General features: G+C 50.2%; 2 protein-coding genes across 2 annotated transcripts in view; both read left to right on the top strand.

The window, feature by feature from the left end:
- Positions 1-552: 552 nt before the first annotated feature.
- Positions 553-26,304, top strand: SNTA1 (syntrophin alpha 1). Its single transcript, XM_024742928.1, has 8 exons — positions 553-877; positions 3,958-4,143; positions 18,678-18,882; positions 22,045-22,252; positions 22,402-22,532; positions 24,507-24,703; positions 25,415-25,602; positions 25,687-26,304. The coding sequence occupies exons 1-8, from the start codon at positions 568-570 to the stop codon at positions 25,777-25,779; spliced, it is 1,518 nt and encodes a 505-aa protein (XP_024598696.1). The 5' UTR covers positions 553-567; the 3' UTR covers positions 25,780-26,304.
- CDK5RAP1 (CDK5RAP1 mitochondrial tRNA methylthiotransferase) overlaps positions 22,513-26,304 on the top strand; it is a 102,972-nt gene continuing 99,180 nt past the window's right edge. The window contains exon 1 of the mRNA XM_024742923.1: positions 22,513-22,532. The gene's annotated coding sequence lies outside the window, so the exon portion shown is untranslated. The remainder of the gene's footprint in view (positions 22,533-26,304) is intronic.

The raw sequence follows: 26,304 nt of genomic DNA, 5'->3' as shown, positions 1-26,304 counted from the left end.
CGCAGCTCGTGTCTACCTCTTAAACTCAAGCCCTGTCCCTGGAGTCCGGCGCTCCGCCATGTGCAGCCCACCCCAACGCCCAAAGCCTCGCACCAGAATCCACGGTTCTGTCTCTTTTTCTTGTGCTCCCAAGTGGGCGAGCTACGGCGCCGGCCCTCCACGGCCATGCCGGGTGCAGTCTCCTCCACAGGGTCTTAGGGTCCAGCCGCTGACACGAAGTTCCGCCCCCTAATGGCCCTCTCCATCCCACTTCACCCGCTGGCTGCTTTAACTCGTGGCCCCGCCCGGACACCCTTATGACCCCACCCCCGTGTAGTCCCACAGCAAATCCTTCGGCTCTTGGACCCCGCCCCTGCACCTCTCTAGCTTGACTGTGGCCACGCCACTAACCGTTAGCCACACCCACGGATAGCCCCGCCCCTCGAGGCTCCACCCCCAGAGGCCAGTGGTAGGGTGGCGGCTGGCCCAGCCGGGCTCCGCCTGCCCTCCGCCCTAGGCGGTGGGTTGGAGCGGGCCGGGCACTGCGGGGCAGGGCGAGCGCGGCGGCCCGGGGGCTCGGAGGCGAAGATGGCGTCAGGCAGGCGTGCCCCGCGCACTGGGCTGCTGGAACTGCGCGCCGGGGCGGGCTCGGGGGCTGGAGGCGACCGGTGGCAGCGGGTGCTGCTCAGTCTAGAGGAGGACGCGCTGACCGTGAGCCCCGCCGATGGCGAGCCCGGCCCGGAGCCCGGTGCCCAGCGCGAGCCGGAGCCCACGCAGCTGAACGGCGCCGCCGAACCGGGCGCCAAGTCTCCGCCGCTGCCGGAGGCGCTGCTGCTCCAGCGGCGCCGCGTGACGGTGCGCAAGGCCGACGCCGGCGGGCTGGGTATCAGCATTAAAGGTGGGCGCGGGGCCACCGAGGGCACGGGTCGTGGTGTCTGTGGGACCGCCGAGGGCGCAGAGGTCGCGGGGGCTGGCAGCGTATTGAGGACATGGAGTTGGATGGCTTCTGTCTGGGGGTAAGGGCGTCTGAGAGGACAGAGGGAACCGAGAGCACCAGGAGCATCAAGGTCGGAGAGGGCTTTGAGGTCTCAGTCAGAAGGCACAGGTGTGGAGGGCGTTGCGGACTCACCAAGGACACGTGAGTGGGGAGTTCTGTGTGGAGGCAAAGAGATCTGAGACTGGTTGCCTAGTCTAGGGTTGCATGGCGATCAAGAACAACAGGGACCCCAGGAGAGCAAAGGATGGAGAAAGGAGACTGAGGCCTGGGGTGCTACTAGGGCAGGGAGGGGAAGTCTTCAAGACAAAACCGAGGTGGGAGGGAGGAGTAAGGCCTGGAGTAGGAAGCATGGCTGGTGGGGAGATTGGAGACTAGCTGGAGGCGCCAGCTGGGCTGGGCTCACAGACAGGGGGCCAGAAAGGACCTAGAAATCTGAGGACCTAGAAAGGCTGTGGACCTAGGTGAAGAGCCCTAACAGCTGGGTTTGAGTTTCCTGATCTGACCATTTCCACCTTCCGAAGGATTGAGATGGGCTCTCAGCCCCCAGTACTGACAGCTTTCTTTAGGGGGCAACCCAGACTGAAGTCGAGAATCAGCTGTGTGAACTTAGACAAGTCATTTCCCATCTCTGGACCTCAGTTTCCTCAACTATATAATGAGGGTAATGGTAGAATTGGGATGTTTCTATGAAAACAGGAGTCCAAAGTACTCACCCTGCCAACACATAGTAGGTGCCTGGAGAATTATGGCTGTTAGATGAGAGGAAGAATAGAGGTCATGAGAGACTCCCAAAGTAACTAACCTCGTGCTAAAAAAACTGCACACCCCAGCTGTTGGCTTCACCATTCCTTCCTGAAGGGGTGGGGATGATGGTGACTTGGCTACCACTGTGTGCCAAGTGCTATGCCCAGTACTCTAGGCTCAGGACCCACTTCATCCTGGCAACAAGTACTAAAAGGTAGGAAGCATAATCCTCATTTAGTAGGTGAAGAAACTGAGACGCAGAAAAGTAAAATGGTTTTCCCAGGATCACACAGTCAGTGAGCGACAGAGCTGGGATTTGAACCTCAGTTATGAGGCCCCTAGAGAGTGTCCAGAGGAGTCGGTTCTTCCCCTTGGAAGGGCAAACTTCCATGCAGCCAACCAAAGGGATCTAAAAAGGGAAAATGGGAAAGCCAGGGAGTGGGCACCAGTTTTGCCTTCAAACTCCGGCATGGGATAGGGCAACAGATCAATCCAGAAATTGTGCACTCAATGTGTTAAAACAGGAAGGAACTTAGAGTTCATACAGAGTTCCATTTTGCAGATGGACAAACTGAGTCTTGGAGAGGAGGGGGACTTTCCAAGGTCACATAAAGTTACCTCCTAGCGTCATACTTCCAGGTGGGAGTAGGGGTACTTTTTAGAGGTGTCAGGGGAATACCAGCTCCATTCAGTTCTTCATGTATGGAGACTGGGCTCCTGTTGCGACATTGACCTTTCCTTTAGGGTCCAGCCCAGCCCAGGCATCCAAGAATAATCATGGATTCAAACTGAACTGAAGTCCCTAATTTCAGGCAGAAGAGGGCAGATAGATATAAATAGAAACTCCTTCCTTTCCTAGGTCTCACGCTCTGTGTGGTGCAATGAACAAACTGTTGGGCCTGTGTGGGGGTCTGGAGAGGCATTCCAGTCCTACTTCTGCCACCAGTTTGTTGGGTGACATTGGAATTATGACCTGGGCCACTTGTTCCTCATCTTTGAGGATGGAGCACTAGTGTGATACCTGAGGGCCTTGCAGTCTACCATAGAGTTAAGAGTGTTGGTTCTGGAGCCAGGAGACCTAGGTTCAAATACTGGCTTTGCCGCTAACCAGCTGGGTGACCTTGGGCAAGGGGCTTCTCTCCACACTTCAATTTTCCCAGTAGGAATCTGAGCATGCCTGTGTGACTGGGGTGTTGTGGAGATGCAGCGAGACAAGATTGAAAGCATTTAGCATGGTGTTATTACTGTTATTACTGTTTCTGATTTTAAAAGGACATTCAAGAATTTAGAAATAAAGCCATGTGGTAAAATGTATTAGTTTTTTTTTTGGCTGCGTTGGGTCTTTGTTGCTGTGCATGGGCTTCCTCTAGTTGTGGTGAGCAGGGGCTACTCCTTGTTGTGGTGCGTGGGCTTCTCATTGCCGTGGCTTCTCTTGTTGTGGAGCACGGGCTCTAGGTGTTCAGTAGTTGTGGCGTGTGGGCTCAGTAGTTGTGGCTTGCAGGCTAAGTAGTTGTGACACGCGGGCTTAGTTACTCTGTGGCATGTGGGATCTTCCCGGACCAGGGCTCAAACTCATGTCCGCTGCATTGGCAGGCAGATTCTTAACCACTGCACCACCAGGGAAGTCCCCAGATAGGCTTTTGAAATCTCTAGAATCTAAGGCCTTGGTTTCTAGCCTGGATCCTAGGTTGTAAAGCTTTCTGATTGCTAAAGAGATCCTTCGTGGCCATAGCAATAGCTGTAGGCTCAGTGACCATGGCTCACAGGCCCAGCTGCTCCGCAGCATGTGGGATCTTCCCGGACCGGGCATGAACCCGTGTCCCCTGCCTTGGCAGGCGGACTGTCAACCACTGCACCACCAGGGAAGCCCTCTATCTTTATTCTTGATTAGAGGCTATCAGTGGGTTCCCCCATTATGGGAAAATTGCTTAAAATCCAAAATAAAATAAGAAAAAAGTTTCTGAAGCACCTTGTAAGTTACTCAAACACTGGTGAACACCCAAAGCATTTAACCAAAAGATCCATTATAATATTGTAAATCTAGAAAATGACTTGCAAGTGTTATTAGTGTCCTAAATTCTAAGGCTCTTTTCTGAGATTCTCTTTACTCTCCACTCCCCATTTCCCAGCACTGGTTTGGACATGGTGAGAGACCTTCAGAAATAATTTTGCCTCGATGTGACTCGCAAGTGTTGGAGTGTCTGCCTCAGTTTCTTCCTCTTTCCGTGCTTGTGCAGGGGGCCGAGAGAACAAGATGCCTATTCTCATTTCCAAGATCTTCAAGGGCCTGGCAGCCGACCAGACGGAGGCCCTCTTTGTAGGGGATGCCATCCTGTCCGTGAATGGGGAAGACCTTTCCTCTGCCACCCATGATGAGGCGGTGCAAGTCCTAAAGAAGACAGGCAAAGAAGTGGTGCTTGAGGGTAAGTATTGGGGACCCCAGGGGTGTTCAGTTCTTCCCTACCTTCCCCAGGCCTCATGCAGTGTCGGCTGGGAGGTGGGCAGGGTTGAAAACAGAAACAGAACTTGGGGATCCGCGTTGAGACAGCAAGGGCAGTGGCAGCAGAGCTGGCCCAGAGCCAGGCTGACCTGGCTTTCATTTCCTCTCTCCCACTCCCTAGCTCTGTGGCCTTGGACGAGTCACCTCATTCCCCTGAGCCTTACTTTCCTCATCTGTAGGGCAGGGATGTAACTTCTGCCTTACTGGGCTGTGGAAGTAGGACAAAAGGTCCATGGCAGGCAGGATCTGCCACCCAGTGAGTGACTCAGGGGAAGAGAAGGGCGGGGACTGGCAAAGGGGCGGCTAAGATTCTTTCCTGAGGAGCCAGGGGAGCTCTCAACTCTGAGTTCTCCTAAAACCCTGAGACCCATCTTGCTTTGGGAGGGGACTTGGCCTTTATGTAGCAGGACGTCAAATACTTCCAGCTAGGCTCAGAGAGGAGTATTATTTTTGGGCGGGGGGGACTTGGTGTCTCCCCTCCACTATCCCGTCACTGTGTGGTCTTAGATGAGACCTTGGCTTTCTCCGGGCCTCAGTTTCCCATAGGTTGTTACAGTCTCTTGCTGGGGTGGTCCCACTTCTGCCTTTTGCCAGCTCTGTCAGGAGGTTTCTGCTCTGCTCAGCCCTTTCATCAAACTCCACTCTGTGGGATAGGGAGGGTAGGAGGGAGATGCAAGAGGGAGGGGATATGGGGATATATGTATACATATAGCTGATTCACTGTTATACAGCAGAAAGTAACACAACATTGTAAAGCAATTATACTCCAATAAAGATGTTAAAAAAACCCAAAAACCAAACCCCCAAAAAAACTCCACTCTCTCAGTTCCGGAAGCCATGGGGGCCTGAAGAATGTGTCTTTGGCTCCTGGCCCAGAACAGGCACACGGAGGTGGTGGGGGCTGATGGAGAATGCCATGGCCGGTGAAGCTGCGGAGCTGAGCCCCAGGCCCAGATCCTGATAGGTTGCCTTTGTGTCCCCAAAGAGGTCTCCAAGAGGCCACAGAGACAAACAGGCTCTGGATCCCTGGGTGATCTTTGGCATTCTTGACCTAAATTCTCTATTGTTTTGTTTTATTTTATTTTTACATTTTATTATCTATTTAAATGTACTGTGTGTCTATTTAAATGCTACTGTTGCATTTTAAAAATATATACTGAAAGCTGACTCTGCAGTATTGGTCCCTAAAAGCTTAAGTATATCAATCATATTTTAACAGCAAAATTAAATAACAAGATCACACATTAATGATATGGATATAGGAGACTTTCCCTCCCATATGCCTCATCACTCTGGTATTTATAGCCAGTAATGCAGTTTAAACAGTTGAAATTCATCAAAATGTCATATTTTGGTTGACTTGAAAAGCTCTTTTAGTCTCTGCTGTCTGAAAGTTTAGTCCATGGATGGTATAATTTGTACTGTAGACACATTTCTGATCCACGCCAAGGTCCCCTTCACCTCCTCATCTTTAGGTAAAGAATGTCTCTATCTGCCTTCTCAGTGTGGATCATTCTGAGAGGGTAGCATCTCTGAGTGTTAGACGTTTGAAGCATCTCCTGGTTTCGGGGCTAATACCCAAGCCTTCTACCTCATTTACTCCATTCCTTCCTCACTAAAGCCAAGAAGCATTTCCAGAAACCTACTATGTACCTGATTTGCAGAGCATTGGGTCAGAAGCTAAAGCAGACCCGGCCCTTCCTGAAGGAGCCCACCAGTGAGTGGGGGAGACAAAATATGAACACTGCCTTCTCCACACAAACTATTTAAAAATCAGCGTCTAAAATCCTGTCTGCTCTGTAATTAATCTGGCCTTAGGCAAGACCCTCGTCTTCTCTGGGGCTCAGTTTTCATATCTGTTGGGGTTAAGCTAGATCAGAGATGACCAACAGCTTTCATTTTGAGTGTTAGCTTCCTTGGTGGCTACTGAGAGTTCCATATTTGGAAAGATTGGGAGGTCTTATCTGGACTCAGCAGAAAGGAGCTGGAATTGATTAGCAATGTCTGTTGCACATAGAGTAGGGAAGAGAAATACCATGTGTAACATCCCAGGACTGAGGATTTCCAGCACTTATGTTCTCTAAGACTTTCATAGGCCAAGAGCTTTCCTTGGCAAACGCTGCCCCAGGCTGCTGGATGGAGCCTGGCCTGCCTCTTGCCCAGCATAGGATTTGGCACAAGGTAGGCACTCTATAAATGTTAGTGACTCCCCTCCTGTCCCGTAGCATTTATATAGAATTGGTATTATTTCCTCCTTAAATGTTTGGTAGCATTCTCCAGGGAAGCTACCTTTACAGAAAGGTTTTTTTGTTTGTTTGTTTGTTTTGCCACACTGCGCAGCATGTGGGATCTTAGTTCCCCTACCAGGGATCGAACCCTGGACCCCTGCAGTGAAAGTGCGGAGTCCTAACCACTGGACCGCCAGGGAATTCCCGATTTTAATGTCTTTAATAAGGCAATTTAGATGATCTGTTTTTTCTCTTTTCTTGGTAGTTTATGTCTTGCAAGGAATTTGTCCATTTCATCTAACTTGTCAAATTTCTCAGCATAAAGTTGTTTATAATCTTCTGGTATTTTTCCTCCCTTTTGGATGACAGCCCTCTCCTGCTTTCTCTTTCTCTCCTCCTCCCTTTGTACTGCTCTACTCAGTGGTTTCAAGGGGACTCTCAGTCTCGTGGGGCAGATAGCTGAGCAAACCTACCAGATCACCATCCTGTCACCGGTGCTGAGATGGGGTCTGCGCAGGGATTGGAGGAGGCAGGTGGTCAGGAAAGACTTCCTGGAGGAGGGGATGCTGGCACTTTATGAACGATAAGCAGATGTGGGTATGGGGTGGCGAAAGGGCATTCCGGGAAGGGGAGCTGTGTGAGCAAAACCACGAAGGGGTGAAATGACTTGACTTACCTGGGGAGTTGCCTGGGAAGTAATTCAGCTTTATCTGAGCCTGGGGTGAGGAAGGGAGTGGAGAAAGAGAGGGCTATTCAGACTGACAGATTCTGCAGGGCCTTGAGTGCCAGACTAAAGGAATTTGGAGGGAAACAGAGCGGTTAAAGGGTTTTCAGCAGAGGCTCACATGGTCAGCTCTGGGCTTTACAGCATCAACCTGGTTTGGAGGGAGGCAACTGTAGATGCAGAATGGCAACAAAGAGGCTGGGGCCACGAACAGGAGGGCGATGGTGGTGGTTTGACCCAAGCAGGTTTGAAAAAAAAGAGGAGTCTTGAGGTTGTAGCCTTCATGTTAGTTTTTTCCCAGCTTTTTCTTAGTTGAAGTCTCTGTCTGAGCTGCTCTCCAGCAGGCTTGTAGGAGGTAATTCCACCCAGTGGGGGCGAGCACTGGCATCAAGACTCTTTGAATCGCATGGGTGATCTGAAAAGCCTGGAGGACATGAGGGATCTAGGATGCTGGGTTGTGACTGGTCCTTGAGATTTGGGGGAGTTTGTGGAGACTGGGCAGCTGCGCCAGTCTGGAGCCAGAGCTCCTGGAAGCCTCTCTGGGCTTAGGATCCTCCCAAGCACCCAATCACTGGTCACATTGTTCAGAACTTCCCTGGCCTCATCCCACTTCTAAGACCACCTCCAAGGGCCCATGGCCTGTTCTTTGGATGTGAACTTGGGAGGGCAGCTGGGCATCTTTCCTGAAGTCTGGGGCTTGTTGGGTACAGAGCTTCCTGAGAACATCCTAGAAGAAAAGAGGTCACTAGCAAACTGCTGTTGCCAGCCAGAACCCTACTTCCCTGGCCTAAGTCAGGGGCTCAGCTGGGTATCAGCAACCCCAGCCTGCCTTCTAGACCTTTTCCTCTCTGAGGGCAGGAGTTTGCACAAGTGTCTTGAGACTATTCTCAGCTATAGCGATGTATTTGTGACCAGAGTCTGGGCCCAAGCTGACAGCCAACACGCCTCTGTCTGCTGCTTAGAGAGGCCCATTGTGTGCAAGGATCTGGAAGCAGGGCCAGCCTGGGCCCTTGGAGATCAGGCCTGGGGGAAAAGGGAGGGACAGCCAAATGCCTCCCCTCCCTCCACCTGCAGTGAGGCTGACAAGACACAGGTAACAGGGAGCCTGTGATGCATTAAAAAATAATACTAAAGGACAAAAATGAATAAAGCCAATTTTAGTACTTTGTACAAAGTAGAGAAGGTTCACCCCACACAAAGATCAGGCTTTTAAAAGATACAGGCATGGGACTTCCCTGGTGGTGCAGTGGTTAAGAATCTGCATGCCAGTGCAGGGGACACAGGTTCGAGCCCTGGTCTGGGAGGATCCTACATGCCACAGAGCAACTAAGCCCGTGAGCCACAACTACTGAGCCCGCACTCCTGGAGCCGGTGCTCCACAACAGGAGAAGCCACCGCAATGAGAAGCCCACGCACAGCAACGCAACTAGAGAAAGCCCACGCACAGCAACGAAGACCCAACGCAGCCAAAAATAAATAAATTTATTAAAAAAAAAAAGATACAGGCATAGAGTAGCATGTACATAAAAGACACAGAGAATAGTAGGAATTGCTATAATCCCTGTTTTACAGACAAAGTCACCAAGATTTGTTAAGAATAAATAACTTTCTGCAAGACATACAACTAATAAATTGGCTGACTCAGAATTCAAAACTAGGTCTGTCTGATTGCAGAGGCCACTATTGACTCTGCCTTGGATAATACCTACCTCTCATAGTTGTTTGCAACATAAAAAAATAATGCATGTAACATGCTGGGACCAGTGTGCATAAGTAGGCACTCATTTATTTTATTTGCTATTTATAAGGATGAGACAATGCATTTGAGGTTTATGGCACAATTCCACACAGTAAGCGTTTGATAAATGTCAACCTTTGTCGTCATCACATCAGCAGCAGCATTTTTGTTTTCTCCAGTAAACCTGAAGGTCTCTGCAGGCAGGAGTCATGTGTAGTTTGCCTCAGAGCCCCAAGCCTGGCACCAAGCCCAGCACACATTAGATGTTGGTGAGTTTGGGGGGAATGATCACCTAGGGGACATCCCTGACCGTTTCTACTTTGCCTTTAACCTCCTCAAATGCAGTTCACTTTCCTAAATGTTTAAGATGGGGCTTAAGGCTCAAGCTGGGCTTGACTGACCCCTGAGAGTTTCCACTGTGAGTCCTCAGAACTCCAAGGCCAGCCCCCTGTCAGCTCATTGCCTGGGAGATGGACACTGCCAAGTGTCCTGCCTGAAATTTGGCTTAATACATCACCACTGTCAAAAGTGGGATGTTATTAATGGATGCAGCTAATTTGAGGCCACTCCATGTAGCTTAGCCGAGTGATGCTGTGCCTGAGAGTTGCCTGAGGGACCTGTGTCCTGGGAACAGAGGCATGAATGGAGCCCCCGTCCAGTCCTCCCATGGCTGCAAAGACCTGTTGTTCTAATCATTGTTCTCAAGAAAACATTAATTTGGCTGCACACCCATACGGCTTAGGGCCATGTGAGTCCCCACAGACAAAACTTGGCTTAATTCAGTCCTGGCCTGTTCCCTGGATCTTTGATTAAAATGCTTGTGGGGCTCTGGAGGCAGGTTTTGGCCTTGATTAGCTATGTGAGCTTGGCTGCTGGTGGTGGTGGTAGAAATTATAATGATAATGATAAGAATGTTAATGATAGTGATGGTATGTCTGCTGTTTAATGAGCACCTACAGTGTGCTGGATACTGTGCTAGGTGCCTTCCATGTGCTTTCTTGTTGCATCCTCAAAACTACCCTTATGATTCAAGGTCCATTATTCATTCCATTCTACAGGTGAGAACACTGAAACTCAGAGAGGTGAAGCTTTTGCCCGAGGTCACACAGGGGCAGAGATGGAATTTGAGGTCAGATCTGTCAGATGTCAAAACCCATATTCTTAAATTTTTTTAAAAAATTAATTAATTTATTTATTATTAATTTATTTTTTGGCTGCGTTGGGTCTTCCTTGTTGCACGTGGGCTTTCTCTAGTTGCGGCGAGTGGGGGCTGCTCTTCGTTGCAGTGCACGGGTTTCTCATTGCGGTGGTTTCTCTTGTGGAGCACGGGCTCCAGGCACGCAGGCTTCAGTAATTGTGGCGCAGGGGCTTAGTTGGTCCGCGGCATGTGGTATCTTCCCCGACCAGGGTTCGAACCCGTGTCCCCTGCTCTTGGCAGGCGGATTTTTTTTTTTTTTTTTTGCGGTACACGGGCCTCTCACTGTTGTGGCCTCTCCCGTTGTGGAGCACAGGCTCTGGACGCGCAGGCTCAGCGGCCATGGCTCACGGGCCCAGCCGCTCCGTGGCATGTGGGATCCTCCCGGACTGGGGCACGAACCCGCGTCCCCTGCATCAGCAGGCGGACTCTCAACCACTGCACCACCAGGGAAGCCCTTTTTTTTGTTTTTAACAAAAGTTTATTCTTAAATGTACAGTATGTTCCAAGACAACACTTCATTCTAGCTATAGGTAGCAACAGATGTTATGGCAGAGAATCCAGATGTTTAAACAGGAATGGAATTAATGATCATCATTGCCTCAGACACAAGGGGTAGATTACTTTTTGCCAGATTTCCTTTTTTTGCAGATTTATTTATTACTTATTTATTTATTTAATTTTATTTTTGGCTGCATCGGGTCTTAGTTGCGGCATGCGGGATCTTCGTTGAGGCATGTGGGATCCTTTGTTGTGGCACGCGGGCTTCTCTCTAGTTGTGGTGCGTGGGCTCCAGGGCACGTGGGCTCTGTAGTTTGCAGCTCTCTGTGCGAGCTCAGTAGTTGTGACGCGCAGGCTTAGTTGCCCCGCGGCATGTGGGATCTTAGTTCCCTGACCAGGGATTGAACCCGTGTCCTCTGCATTGTAAGGTGGAGTCTTTATCACTGACCACCAGGCAAGTCCCTACCAGATTTCTTAATTCTTAATTTCTTAATTAATTTCTTAATTTCTTAATCTTAATTTCTTAATTCTTAATTCTTAATTCCACCTGTGGTCAGGTGGAATTTCCCCGGGGCTTCGCTTTTAGCTCCTCAAGTTTCTTCTGCTCCTTCTTCTGTTTCTGCTTGAATTGCCTTCAGGGGCTTCTTGCCACCTTTGTGGCCCAACATGGCACCTGCCGCCCCTTCCCCAGACCCTGATGGTATATTTTTGAAAAATAGAGTTTAAAAAAATGTGAAAAGTAATATATCCTTAATTAAAAAAACAAACAGGAGAGTGTAAAGCAATTATCTTCTCATACCCATGGCTAATATTTTCACACACTTCCAGAGAAAGGTTTCCATATTTGTTTTTATCATTGAACAAGTTGAGGACCTCTTTCCAACTCAGCACATGTAGCTCTGTTTCATTCTCTTTATTATTATTATTTTTTAAAATAAATTTATTTATTTATTTTTGGCTGTGTTTGGGTCTTTGTTGCTGCGTGCGGACTTTCTCTAGTTGCAGCTAGCGGGGGCTACTCTTCGTTGCAGTACGCGGGCTTCTCATTGTGGTGGCTTCTCTTGTTGCGGAGCATGGGCTCTAGGTGCGTGGGCTTCAGTAATTGCAGCATGCAGCCTCAGTAGTTGTGGCTCGTGGGCTCTAGAGTGCAGGCTCAGTAGTTGTGGTGCACAGACTTAGTTGCTCTGTGGCATATGGGATCTTCCCGGACCAGGGCTCGAACCCGTGTCCCATGCATTGGCAGGCGGATTCTTACTTAACCACTGTGCCACCAGGGAAGTCCTCATTCTCTTAAATGGTTGCATAATATCCCATTATTGGGATTCAGACATTCATCTCACAAATATTTATTGAGCCCTTGCTCTATGCGAAGACTCGATGTAAGGCACTGGGGATGTAGCCGTGAACAGGACTGAGTGGTCTGCCAGGAACTCAACTTTTAAAAATAAAAATAATTTATTTGGCTGTACTGGGTCTTAGTTGCAGCACACAGGATCTTCGTTGGCATGCAGGATCTTTTGTTGCAGCTCACGGGCTTCTCTCTAGTTGTGAGATGGCGTGTGGGCTTAGTTTCCCCACGGCATGTGAGATCTTAGTTCCCCCAGCAGGGATTGAACCCGCATGCCCTGCATGGAAGGCAGATTTTCAACCACTGGACCACCAGGGAAGTCCTGAGCTCACTTCTTGTATTTAGCAACCCCTATTCATGGGATTCAAGTTGCTCCTAGTCTCTTGTGCCATAGACAATGATGCCATGACCCCTCTATGCACCTGTGAACCTTTATCTGAAGGGGATTCCTGCAAAGCGTATTGCAAGTTCAAAGTGTTCTTGTGCCTTTAGGATCTTGATAGATGGTGCCCCCTATACTGTACAAGGGTGTGGAAGGTCAGATTTTATGCCCCAGAGTGTGGCAATCCAGGCAGCTCTGCTGCAAGGCCTGCCAGTGGTTGGGAACTATGTATAGTCCAGCCTTGCTGGACCAGCAGGACCTCAAAGATCATCCAGAGCCCGTTGGAATGCCAAGTCCTCTCCTCAGCATCCTGGGTGGGCAGGTGGGCAGCTTGGACTTGAATCCTCACAATGCCTTACTCAGAAAGCTGGCGTATCAGTGCCAATTATATAGGCAAGCAAACTGAGACTCAGAGAGACTGTGGGACTTGCCAAGGCCGGAGAGTAAGCGTCAGGGCCTGGATTGAAATCTTTGTCTGTCTGTCTGTCATGACATCCTGTGCTCATCCCCTTATACTGTCATACTAAGAATAGTAGCAGAAATAATAACCACACTGCTATTTATTGAAGACCTATTCTATGCCAGGCAGGACAAAGTGCTTTACAAGTATTGAATCTCAGTATGTTAGGAGATAGATATATTTTACTCCCATTATAAAGATGAAGATGTAGAGGCTCACAGAAGTCAAGTCACTTGTCCATGGTCACAGAGCAAGGAAGTTAAACCCAAGCCTGCCTCACTCTAGAGCCCAATTCAATGTTGTCTCCATCCTGAGAAGCCCCAGGCTTGTCAATATTCATTTATTTAACACATTTCTTATTTACTGAATACCTGGTATATGTCAGGTACTATTATTGATGCTGGAGATACCCTAAAAAGCAAGGAAACATGTCCCTGCCTTCATGGAACTGACATTTTGGTTAGAGGAGAGAGGCTGTAGACTAGTAAGCAAATGGATAGATCATGTAATTTCAGGCAGGGGCAAGTAAATGAGCACCCGCTGAACAGACAAGGAACAGCTTGAGCTTAGGGGACAGGCTTTAGCCAAGACTCAAAGCCAAGACATTCAGTCATAAACATTTATTGAGCACTGGGATGAGTACTGGGGATACTGTGTTGAGCCAGAACAGATGTATCCCCTTCTCTCTGCAACACATATGTTCCCTCCCAATTGTCCTGGGCCAGGCAAATGGTCCTGCCTTGCCTCTGTTCCTTGCATTTCTAGTGGAATCTATTCCTGGCTCCTTGGGGTCAGGGCTGGCTTCTCTCCTTGGCAGAGCTGGCAGTCGGGGCCTCTGGAAGGGGCAGGGTGTCCTGTGTCTGTTTCAACTTTCCTGAGGAGGAAGGGCCCACGTATCCGCTTTACCAGGCTCCTGGGCCAGAGGTTTGGCTGGGGAGGGTGTGGATACCAGTTGGGTCTATCCTTGGGGTCTCAAGAATGCTGGCCACAGGGTCATGGTCCTGCCCTCAGCTCTCTAGGACACTGCCTTTGGGCAGCCCTGCCCTGCCTGGCTGGGTGACTCAGGCAGAAATCAGAGCAGGGAGGAGGCCTCAGAGCTGGGCTATTTATGGCCATACTCTGGGGGCCCCAGCACCCCACCCCCACTCTGGGACAGGCTGATTGGTTGGTGAAATACAAGCCGTGTTTCAGACACCAGCTGGTATGCTGTCCATCTATAGCATGTTCCTGTGGGAGAGGAGAAGGAGGACCCACTTCTGGGATGGCCTGGGTGAGCAGGGCCTCTGGTAGTTTCTCTGGCTTCAAAGGTGACAAATATTCATTTGCTGAGCACGTAGCATTGGAGATCCCTGCTGGATTCTGGGGGGTACAGAGACGAGTCAGTCAGGGTCCCTGCCTTCACAGTGCTCCCAGCCTGGAGGAGAACACGGACTCCCACATGGACACATAGGGAAGTGGGGTCTAGGGGACTGTGGAGGTGGTGGGCGTGGAGGTTCCAGAGCGGGTATCTGGGAAGGTTTCCTAGAGAGGCGATGTGTGAGCTGAGTCAGGACCTTCTGGGCTGTGGCACCTTCTCCCGCCTGCTGAACGAACCTGTCCTGCCCTGGCGTTCATTTCTCCATTCACAGAGCACTGACTCTGGGTTCGAATCAAGCCTGGTTTCTGTCTCCTAGGAGCTCCCAGTTTGGTGCGAGAGACAGCCCCAACACACAAAATCACAGCAGAGTTCTAAGTGTGGGCGGAACCTGTGTCATATGTTTTATATCATCTTATTTAATTATAACGTCTGCAGATTGAGGGCCAGAGAGGTGAATTACCTCGTCCATGATCACATAGCTAGACAGAGCTGGAATTCAAATCCTAGAGTGCCTGTCTCCAAACCATGTGCTAAGGGCATTCTGTGCAGGGAGAACTGCATTTTTAAAGGCATTTGGAAGCTCCTACAGCTTCTGAGAGCTCTGAGGAGGTCAGTATAATTGGATTAGAGGCGAGACTGGGGATGTGGCAGGAGGTAAAGTCAGCAAGGTAGGCAGGACTCAGGTCCTGGAGAGCCTTGCAGTTGGGTGAAGAGTGCAGGGAGCCAGAGCATGGCTTTGAGCAGGGGAGGGACGTAGTTAATTATAGTAGGGAGATATATCAGTTGCAGCCTGAGTCAGAGTCGGGGGAATGGGTGGGTGCTGTATTAGTTAGGATGCTTTTGTCTGCAAGTAACAGGAACCCAATTCAAAGAGGTTTAAACATTGAAGAAAATATGTTTTCTTCCAGAATACATAAAGTCAGCATGACTCCAGGGTGGATTAATTTAAGGATTCACCATCCTCAGTGTGTGGACCCCAATCCTGGGGTCAAAGTGACTATCATCGGTTTAGGACCAACTCCCCCCCTCCCAGCAACTTCTAAAGGCTAAAGAGGAAGGGAAGGGAGTATATTTTCCCTCACAGCTCATTGGACAGAATTGTATCATCTGTTCCTTTCTAAGCTAATCATGAGCAAGAGGGATGGAATGATCATGATTTGCTTTGACCAGTCAAGATTTTCCCCCTGGGCTGGGGAGAAGCCCAGCCTTTTGGGCTCTGGGTTCTGTTAGCAAGGAAAAAAAAAAGTAGGGGAATGGTTTGGCTGTCAGGTAGGCTGTGATGTGTCCCACCTCTATTGCCCCTTGAGGCATAATCCTGGGGTAAGTCATTGCTGTAATGGTGAGGATGAGTCATTTTTAGTCTTAGTTCCCAATCTTCAGACCTAGGCTTAGCTCTCTCAGAAAAATCTGCTCTTGTTTTCAATGTAACTTCTCTTCCAACCCCAATAGGGCTGTAACTCCCTCTCACTGTCACCCCTGTTTGCCTTGGATCCTATCTGAGCCTCAGGGTCAGTCTCCTGCAACAGAAATAGCTTCTTATGTGGTTCTTCCAGGGAGCTGGGCCAAGAACTGCTTCCCCACCCCTTCCTGGTCTGTCCACTCACAGGCAGAGCATACTGACTGGGCCTTGACTGCAGACATCAGATGGCTAGCAAGCCAGATGGCCATGGGAGTAGAGGTGGCTGAGAGGAGAGGAAGAGAGGCTGCCCAAGGGCTAGCAGGCATAGGTACTATTCAGTAGGGCAGCAGAGGGGACAGCCTGGCTGGGAGAAGAGAGACCAGTGCTCGGGCAAGACTTTTAACCACTTTGATGTACACACTGTCCTTCTAGCAGCTCATTTTTAGAGATAGGAGACTGCTGCTCATCAGAATTGGGAACAGTCCAGATGCTGGGACAGGTGTGGCAGACACTACTGGTTGTCTGTCTTCCAACCATTTCCCCTTCTTCCATGCTACCAGAGCTTTAATTGGGTGGGAATATGCTCAGCCCTAGAGGCTGAATTGTGATTGGTCTAAATAAATCGTGACTATTCACTCTTACTAATGATTTGCTAGAAGTTGGCATGCAGCCCAGTCAGGCCAATGAGATATAAGGCTTCATGGAAATATTTACCTCTCTGTAGGAGGGAGATGTGAGGAGACGGCCCTTTTTCTGCCTGCCTCCTCCCTTCTTGCTTTGGGTTTTGTCATGTAAGGAATGATTAGCTTGAGCCTGTTGCAACCAGCCTGTGGTCATGAGGGGAAGGCCAGAGAATGGCAGAGATCCAATGGCAGAGAGGCCTATCCAGGATCCAATGTCATTGAGCCGCTGAACCAATCCTGAAATTGCCTTCCTCTAGACTTCTTGTTACATGAAATCATAAATATCTTTATTGCTTAAGGCACTGTTATCATATATTCTATTATTTGCAGCCAAACTCAACTAACTGATAGAATAAGAATGCCAAAATGTTTTATTATCAGTTAGCTTTGATTGATTGGTTATGGCTGCCATAGAACACTATGATTGATTTGTGATGGCTTCCTTGAGCAAGGGATAAACAAGTGGTAGCTCAAGTGTCACATGTTTACCATCCCAGTCCTACCTAGAGCCAGTCCAACACCTGGCACATATTAGGTGCTCAAGAAAACTGACTTGTCTCTGAAACTCTTCTCCCACCAAGCTCTTCTCGGATCAACCCTGTCATCATGTTGCCTTTCACTTCTAGCTGCCCTTTGTTACTGACATCTTCCTTTTGTCAAAAGGCATGGAATCCAGGCCCCAATCAAGACTCTTTCGGTTGCAAATATCATAACTCCTGTTGGAATGGCAGTCTGACTTTCTAAATGAGGAGTATCAGAAACCAGAACATTAGCAGATGCCTGGCAGGGCTTTCCCTCTGTCTCTCAACATGCATCTCCACTGATTTTCTCTCCCTACAAATTAGCTCTCTCTTCTCTGTCCTCACTGCAGAAGGTGGTTGCCCCTATAGCTTTCAAGTGTGCTCAAGACATTAGTGTAGGATTTCTCAACAGTCTCAATTTGGGTAACCTAGTGTGGGTAAGGGGTTGACCCCTGGTCCAGCTAGCATAGCCAGGAGAGCAGGATCACATATCAGAACATGACTTTATGGGTCATTTGGGCAGAGGAACTGAATAAAAAGTTCAGTTCCTCTGAATTTTGTACCAGCCACATTTCAAGTACTCAATAGCTACATGTGGCTAGTGGCTACTGTGTTGGACAGTGTATACAGAGAACGTTTTCATAATCATAGAAATCATTGTCTCTGTTGGACAATGCTATTCTAGAAGGAGTCCACTATACTCACTCAGTGATGACTGGTCAGAGCTAAGAGGGCCTCTAGACATCATATTGGTTAGGGTACAAGTTGTGCTGCTGTAACCAGATCCCCATAAAATACTATGGCTTATATATAATAGAGGCTCCTTGCTTTCTTATGTAACAGTTCAAGCCTGACATGGCAGTCCAAAGTCTCAGCATCCATTTATTTCTGTTTGTTAGTCAGCCTTTTAGAGTGTGGCTCATGTTCTCCTGGTCAAGATGGTGCCCCAGCAGTCAGTGTTCTAGCCAGCTCAACCTGTCAAGGGAAAAGACAGGGAAAGGAAGGGCGTGCCCCTTTCTTTTTTCTTTTAAATTTATTTATTTATTTATTTATTTTTGGCTGCACTGGTTCTTTGCTGCTTCGCGCAGGCTTTCTCTAGTTGTGGCGAGCAGGGGCTACTCTTCGTTGGGGAGCATGGGCTTCTCATTGCGGTGGCTTCTCTTGTTGCGGAGCACGGGCTCTAGGCGTGTGGGCTTCAGTAGTTGCAGCACATGGGCTCAGTAGTTGTGGCACACGGGCTTAGTTGCTCCGCGGCACGTAGGATCTTCCCAGACCAGGGCGTGCCCCTTTCTTTAATGGGCAGAACTTGGTAGCTGTGCACATCTCTTCTGCTGTCATCCTATTGGCCAGACTTGGTCAAATGGGCACTTATAGCTGCAAGGGAACCTAGAAAATGAAGTCTTAAGATGGAAGTTTATGACTATCTTGGAGGAAAATTAGCAGCCTCCATCATAGGACTATCTCATGCAGCCCCTCCTTTTTGCAGATGAGAAGACTGAAGAGATAGAGGCAAACAATGGGACAGCGGCAGAGCAATCACATCTTCTGTCTCCCAGTGCTCTCTCACTGCCTTGCTGCAGCTGTTGCCCATTCCCTTTAAGCAGCCGTCCTGAAGCTCTAAACCCTTAAACTTAAGTGGTTAGAACTTAGTTATGTGGCCACACCTAGCTGCAAAGGAGGCTGGGAAATGTCGTCTTTCTTCCAAGTGGCCATGTGTCTATAAACCAAGGGAAAAGTGAGAGAATGGATGGTGGCATGCATCCAGAATTTTCTACCATGCTTCCCTGTCCGAGACTTTAGCCTAGAGGAGGATAGTGATAGTGGACATAAATTAAACTTTTAATGAATTAGTGACAATTGTGATGTGTGCTACGTGGGAGCCCATGTCACAGTGGTAACTGCTGACCTCTCCCCTAACCAGTCAAGTACATGAAAGAGGTCTCACCATATTTCAAGAACTCTGCCAGTGGGACCTCGGTTGGCTGGGACTCGCCTCCTGCCTCACCCCTTCAGCGGCAGCCTTCCTCCCCTGGCCTCCCACCCCGGGACCTCCATGATGCCAAACACATGTCCTTGAAGATGGCATATGTCTCGAGGAGGTGCACCCCCACTGACCCGGAGACCAGGTAAGCCTGGCGTAGGGGGCAACTCAGACAGACATGCCCTCGTGTTAGGTAGTGGGGCCAAAGGAAAGATTCCCTTGTGTTGCAAAGTGACAAGCACGATGCACAGACGTAGCAGGTGCTTAAGAAATGTTTGTTGAATGGATGCAAGGGTGAAGTTATAGGGATGATAGTGTGCTTTGCTTCTCTCTTCTCCCTCTGGGCAGTTCACATCTGAGGAGGAACTTGGTCTGCCAAGGAGCCCTGGATTCCAGTCTTGGTTCTCCTTGAACTAGTCCCTTTTCCTCACTAACCTTTAGATTCCCCTTTGTGAAACAAGGATATCGGACTCAGTGATCCCCTCAAGTCTCTTCTAACTCTGCTGAGGTTCTGAGATGTCTGGTAACGTTTGCGTCAGGGCCGTGGAAAGTTACCATTCCTCACATCTGCGCAGCCTTTAACACCGATGATAAGATTGATACCAGCCAACATTACTGAGTGTTTATCACGCACAACTTAACTGTCACAGCAACCCTACAGGCAAAGTCCTATTATTTCACCCCCATTTTGTAGATGAGGACAGAGAAAGTAACCTGCCCAAGATCACACAACCTGGAAGGAATGGAGCTTGCCTTATTTCCAGGTAGCCCTCTCTGCTTCAGAAGCTTCAGGGGCTTGAGTGATGATGGTGGTGAATGCAGTCTATGTTGATTAAATGCGGTGTGCAGTATTGGGGTGGTGTGTATATGGCTTGGGCATAAAAGGCTTGTGCTGTGGGTCCTAGTTACAGCTGAGGTTCAATGCCAGACCAATGCCTAGCATTGCCCTGAAGGGCTGATTAATGTTCAGTATCCGTATCTCCTGGCCCTGCTTGTTGCCCCAGCCCCAGCCTGCCCCCATGAGGCAAGAACTAGTGATTCACAGGTCACTTACAGGTGCTCCACTAAAGGGGCCTTGTGTTGGGTGAAGGTGAGGTGGTGTCAGTCCTTCCTGAGACTCATAGAACTTTAGGTTAATTGTGGATCCCAGCCTGATCCCAGACATCACCTGAAGCATGTGTGTACTTTTATTTCTATGTGTGTCTACATGTAGATGGCATTTAAATACAAGCGTTTGTGGGCATATGTGAGCATTTGCATGGGCAGGGGTGTAGATTTGTGCATATGTGTTTGTGTGTGTTTGTGTTAATATTTGTATGTGTATACTCATGTATGTACATGTGCCTGATTTGTGTACGTATGTGTAACTTGAATATAACTGGGTTTCCATATCAGCACAATATCCCAGTCAAAGGAACACAATCTGGTAACCAAAATGTGATGAAAAATATTTCAAACTTTTACTTAGTGTTAGGATTACATTGGGCTGCAAGTATCAGAAACCCCAGCATGAAATGGCTTAATAAATGAAGAGTTAATTTTTCCACATGTTTAAAAAGAAGTCCAGCGGTCAGCTGTTTAGGCTGCTGTTGCTGCTCAAGAATGCCCTCAAGGCATCAGGCTTCCAGCTTCCTTTTTTTATTTTTATTAAAAAAATTTTTTTTTCGCCCGCACGACGTGGCTTGTGGGATTCTAATTCCCCGACCAGGGATTGAACCCATGCCCTTGGCAGTGACAGTGCGGAGTCCTAACCACTGGACTGCCAGGGAATTCCCCTTCTGCCATCTTTATTGTGGATTTTCTTCTTCCTGGAAGCAGGATGGTGGCTGCATCTCCAAGCATGTGTCCATATTCCAGACAGGAAGAAGGCAAAGGACAAAGGAACTTTTCTCCTGGTATTTTGTTCTATTGCTGCATAACAAGCCAGCCAAAAATTTAGTGGCTTAGAAGATAACAGTTTATTATTTTTCACAATTCTGTAATCTGGGCTGGATCAGCCGGCCAGTTCTGTTCTGTGTGGTATCTGCTGGGCATGGAAGTCCAAGATGGCTGTTTCACCCACGTGCCAGCTGGGGTGGCTGGAACAGCTAGAGGCTGGCTAAGCATTCCTCTTTCAGTATGACCTTTCTATGTGGCTGGCTTGTTCTTCTCAGGGTGGGTGGCCTCGGGCTAGTTGGATTTCATGATGGCTTGGGAATGCCGGAATGGCACTTCTGCCACATTTTATTTGTCAAACCAAGTCACAAGGCCAAGTAGAGGAGAAAGAAGGTTCACCTCTTGATGAGAGAGGTGCACCGTGTGTACAGGGAGGGATGAATTTGGTGGAGGCCACCTTTGGAAACTAACTACCACAGCTGGGAACGCTTTACCTTTCATTTGGGAAGGGACACCCTCCCCAGAGCCTTCTCTCTCTCATTGGTCAGAACTGGGTCGATGGCCAGGGCTAGCTGCAAGGGAGCTCTGTAGTGGAGGAAGGCAGAGGTGGAGGGCATTGGAATGGATGTGTGTGAGCCGTTCTCCAGTTTCTGACCCACTTCACTGTTTACAGAAAAGCCAAAGGGGAGTGAATCTTTAATGCCCCACAGAACATTTGAAAGTCCTCTCCCTGTCACTAACTCCTCTTGTACCTCCCTGAAACCTTTCCCCCACACTTACTTGTGTGGCTTTTTATCTCCCTGCCCTTTTCCCTTCTCCATTCCCCAGCTCTTTTTTTTTTTTTTTTTTTTTTCCCACATCGCGGATCTTAGTTCCCCAGCCAGGGATCGAACTCGTGCCCCCTGCATTGGAAGCATGGAGTCCTAAGCATCAGACTGCTAGGGAAGTTCCCTGCCCCCAACCTCTTTTTATGTAGACCATCTCAGGCTACCAAGCCTCTTCAGTTGCTGTGTCCACACCCCTACCCCGTCAGTGCGTTACTTTGGTTCTGTACCACAGAGGAGAACCTGGGAGATGGCCCAGCAAGACAGTCCTTCTCCTTAGAAACCAGGAGGACAGGGCAAAATCATGAATCCTCACACAGTGATAATTTTGGTCCCCGTCACACATGTTTGAGTGTGTTTGTGTGTATATGCCTATGTGTGTGTGTGTGAGATAGTCTCTTATCCTGAGATAAGGTAGATAAGCCCCATGAGGCTCCAACAACTGTGGCTGGAGCCCTGTAGCGAGTGTCGCTCCTGATTCTGTCATGGACATCCCCTGTGGTTTCTTCTGGTTTTGTGGTAGATGGGGTTTCCTGGGCCAGATTTCAGGGTTGGGTACCTGCAGCCCAGTGGACGGGCCCTCCCCTCCACCTCATTTGTGCCTGCAGGTATCTGGAGATCTGTTCAGCAGATGGCCGGGACACCCTCTTCCTGAGGGCTAAGGATGAGGCTAGCGCCAGGTCGTGGGCAGCTGCCATCCAAGCCCAGGTCAACGCTCTGATGCCCTGGGTCAAGGACGAGCTGCAGGCGCTGCTGTCAGCCACCAGCACAGCCGGGAGCCAGGACATCAAGCAGATCGGCTGGCTGACTGAGCAGGTGCCTGCAGGGCCCGGGACCTATCCTCCCCACTCTTCCCTTGTCCTGGCGCTGACCCAAATCCCATTGCCCCTCACTGCCTCACCCCTCCCTGGCCCTCTGACCTCTCCCCTCTCCGTCCCTCCTCACTGCTGCCTTGCCTCCTGCAGCTGCCCAGTGGGGGCAGAGCACCCACCTTGGCCCTGCTGACCGAAAAGGAGCTGCTCCTCTACTGCTGCCTCCCCCAGACCCGTGAGGCCCTGAGCCGGCCGGCCCGTACTGCCCCGCTCATCACCACCAGGTATCTGCGGACAGGCAGGACTGCGTGTCCCACCCAGAGCTTGGGGAGCGATGCTCTAGTTGGACCTCAGAAGCTGGGGATTCCAGCCCTATCCTGCCCTGAGTTATTCCCCAGGTGGCCTGAAGCGAGTCTCTGCCTTGTCTGGGCCCTGGTTTCCTCATCTGTAAAATGGGGGCTTGGAACAGAAGGATATGAGGTCCCACCAGTCACTCATTCATTGATGCCTACTCTGCCCAACCTTGTGCTGTGTGGTTCAGGAGACAGAGAGCCCCCAGAGGCTCCGCCCTCAGGGAGTCCCCAGCCTGGCGGGGGACACTGACCCAGGAACAGACTTTAGGATGCAGAGTTGTAGGAACCACTTAACTCTACCTGGCCTGGTGGGGGAAGTCTTCGGGCAGAAGGTGACATTTGAGCTGGACTTTGACAGATGAGTAGAAGTTTGCTATTTAAGAAAGGCTGGAAAAGCATCTCACACAGAGGGAACAACATAGTCAACGGTACAGAGGCATGAAGGGCTCTCGCACGTTCATGGAGCTGTGAGTGTGCTATAATCAGTTTGTAGACTCTCTGCAGGAAATGGAGAGGCAGGGAGTTGGCAGGGCCTGATCTTGCGGAGCCTCTATTGGCTGGTTAAGGAATTTTAGCCTTATCTTAAGAGCTGGGGCGGAGTTGAAGAGTTTGAGCCTGGGAGTGAGGTGGCTCTGTGGGTTGTGTTTTTTTTTTTTTTTTTCTGCGGTATGCGGGCCTCTCACCCTGCTGGGGGTGGGTGGGTGGGAGCAGTCATGCAGGAGAGCTGGTGGAGGTGGGTGGAGGCAGCAGATGGAGAAGAAAGGCCGCATTTGCATTGGAAAACACATGGGTGGTAAAATCAACCAGGCTTAGTACTCACCAGAGGGGGTGGGGGAGGGAGGTGTCCGGATGAATGGATGAATGGGAGGTTTGGAGCTTGTGTCTGGGGGAGCAGTGGGACTGGGGGTGGGAGTGCAAAGGGAGGAGGTCAGAGCAAGACACTGAGTTGAGTCCAGAGTGTGCGAGGGACAGGTAGGGAGCTTGGGTAGGAAACTTGGAGACTTGTGGGTCTGTAGTTTAGGGCTGCAAAGTAGGGGACTGGGTATCAGAAGCAGCTCCAAGGGGGAATGAAGCTACGAGAGAAAGTATGTGGAGTGAGGAGCAAAGAGGGCTAAGGGACAGAACTCTGGGGTCTGCTGCCCGGAGAGGGGCATTGAACTGCCCAAGGTTACACAGCAAGTGAGAGTCAAGCTGCGGGGTCTCGGCCCTTGTTGTCCATGTCTCCTCACTCTGGGCTGGGCTCTGGCGTACCTGTCAGGAGCCTGCTGCCTACCAGGGATAAGCAGGTCATGAATTGCCTGCCTAATTAAGTGATTCATTAATTCAGGTCACAAATGTTTACTGAGCACCTACTATATGTCAGGCATTGTTTTAGTTGCTGGGAATATAGTGGCGAACAATTAGACAAAAATGTGTACCCTAGATGATATTCTGGAGAAAAAGACAAAAGCCAACCAAAACAGTGAAAAGTAATTATAACTTCTGGTACCATAAAGAAAAGTAAGGCTAGTGAGTGATAGGGAGGGGTGCCATTTTAGACAGAGAGGTCAGGGAAGCCTTCTCAGAGGAGATGGCACTTGAGCAAAGGTCTGAAGGAAGTGAGGGAGAGAGCAATGTAGATAATCAGGGAAGCGTGTGCTCGGCAGAGGGAACCGCAGAGGTGCTGAGGCAGGAGTGTGCTTGGCGTGTCTGAAGACACCAGAATGGTTGGAGCCGAGGGGGCAAGGGGACGGGTGGCAGGAGATGGTCTCCTGTGAGTCAATCAGTGGCTGTCTGGAAGTCCTGTCCCCACATTAGGTGGTAAAGGAGCCGCAGGGTCCCTTCCCAGGTAACCACCCTCATGGTCCAGAACTACCTCCCTGCTGCCTGAGGCCTCATGCTTAGCCCTCTGCCCCCTGCCCCCAGGCTGGTGCACTCAGGCCCCTCCAAGGGCTCCTTGTCCTACGATGCAGAGCTCTCTTTTGCCCTGCGCACGGGTACGCGCCACGGTGTGGACACTCACCTGTTCAGCGTGGAGTCACCGCAGGAGCTGGCTGCCTGGACCCGCCAGCTGGTGGATGGCTGTCACCGGGCTGCTGAGGGTGTGCAGGAGGTGTCGACAGGTGGGCTGGGTGGATCTGGGAGTGCCTTTCTGGTAACAAACCTCTTATCCCCAGGGGCATTCAAGTTTCCTTCTTTAGGGTGCTTCAGGAGGGGGAGAGAGAGTGGGATTTGGGGTCTCTGAGGGCCCTCTGTTTTGGATGTGCAGGTGCCCTGGTAGGTAGTGAGACTCTTTTCCCAGGGGTTTTCTTGTGCCGGCTTTGTGACTCTGCTGGTGAGGATATGAGAGATGGCACTTGGAGTAGGGTTGCCAGAAAAAATACAGGACACTCACTTAGATTTGAATTTCAGGTAAAACAACAAATAATGTTTTGGTCTAAGTATGTCCAAATGATCCATCGCTTATCTGAAATTCACATTTAACTGGGCAAGTCTACAGGCCTCTAAGGTCTCCAAAGGCCATGCTTGGTGGGTCTGCTGATGCATTTATAGGGAGTGGGCCTCCTGTCCAAAGCAGAGTTGAAGCTCCCCCTTTCCACCTTGGCTGCTGGCAGTGGGACTGGAAGTGGGGTATAGGTTTTCTGCCTGCTCATCCTTCTGTATTTCAGAGCGTGGGTGACTCTATACAGGGTGGGTGTACAAATGGCATTGACAGTGAGCCTCCCACCTCCAGTGGCATTCAAGTTCCGCTTTTGGAGCTGCCAGTGGGGATTGGAGGTAGGGCTTGCGGTCTCTGAGGTGTCGCTGTGCCCATGCCCACACCCTCCCCACAGCCTGCACATGGAACGGCCGTCCCTGCAGCCTCTCTGTGCATATTGACAAAGGCTTCACACTGTGGGCGGCTGAGCCAGGTGCGGCCCAAGTTGTGCTGCTCCAACAACCCTTTGAGAAGCTGCAGATGTCCTCCGACGATGGTGCCAGTCTCCTTTTCCTGGACTTCGGGGGCGCTGAAGGAGAGATTGTGAGTGGAGGGGCTGGGGGGTGATGCTGTCCGGGGGCCCAGGCTGGATGGGGCTCCTGACCCTTCTCTCCGTCCACCCTGCAGCAGCTGGACCTGCATTCATGCCCCAAAACAATGGTCTTCATCATCCACTCCTTCCTCTCGGCCAAAGTCACCCGTCTGGGGCTCTTAGCCTAGAGGTCGTCAGATGCATTAGCCCTGAAGAGGGGGTGTCCACCACATGGCCTGACCTGGCCCTCCGCTGATTGCCTGCTTACCACTGGGCTGAGGGAAGGGAGAGGAAAGGAACAAGGAGGCAGAGACCCAGCCCCTGAGAGAGGCTGGGACCCAGACTCAGGACACAGTGGATCCTGCCAGTGATGTGGTAGCCTCCCTGCTGCTCCCCCCACCCACACCAGTGCCTTTTGTGGAGAGATATTTTGTGTATGCAGAAGCCATTCCGAGCCCGGGACCTGCCCCTCTGGGGATCTTGACCCTAGCTGACAACTGCCAGGCCTCCCAGGGGCCCCTAAACTGTCCCCAGAGGCCCCATCTGAAGCTGGAGTTCCCTGGGGTCTGTGTCAAGAGAAAGAGGAGGAGCCTTTCTGTTCATTTCTCCCATCAGCTCTACCACCTTGAGGCATCTGGTTTTTCTCTTCATCCTCTCTCTCTCATCCTTAGTCTCGGATAAATAAACGGCCTGTGAGTACATAGGCAGCCTGG

This window comes from Neophocaena asiaeorientalis, unplaced genomic scaffold (genome assembly GCF_003031525.2).
Source record: "Neophocaena asiaeorientalis asiaeorientalis breed wild unplaced genomic scaffold, Neophocaena_asiaeorientalis_V1.1 scaffold82, whole genome shotgun sequence".
NCBI classification, from domain to species: Eukaryota; Metazoa; Chordata; class Mammalia; order Artiodactyla; family Phocoenidae; genus Neophocaena; species Neophocaena asiaeorientalis.
This window is presented reverse-complemented; position numbering and strand designations above follow the sequence as displayed.

Coding starts and splice junctions, on each gene's coding strand:
- SNTA1 (XM_024742928.1), top strand. CDS start 568: ATGGCGTCAGGCAGGCGTGCCCCGCGCACTGGGCTGCTGGAACTGCGC. Junction 22,253..22,401: donor TCGGCTGGCTGACTGAGCAG/GTGCCTGCAGGG, acceptor TGCCTCCTGCAG/CTGCCCAGTGGGGGCAGAGC. Junction 25,603..25,686: donor GGGGCGCTGAAGGAGAGATT/GTGAGTGGAGGG, acceptor TCCACCCTGCAG/CAGCTGGACCTGCATTCATG.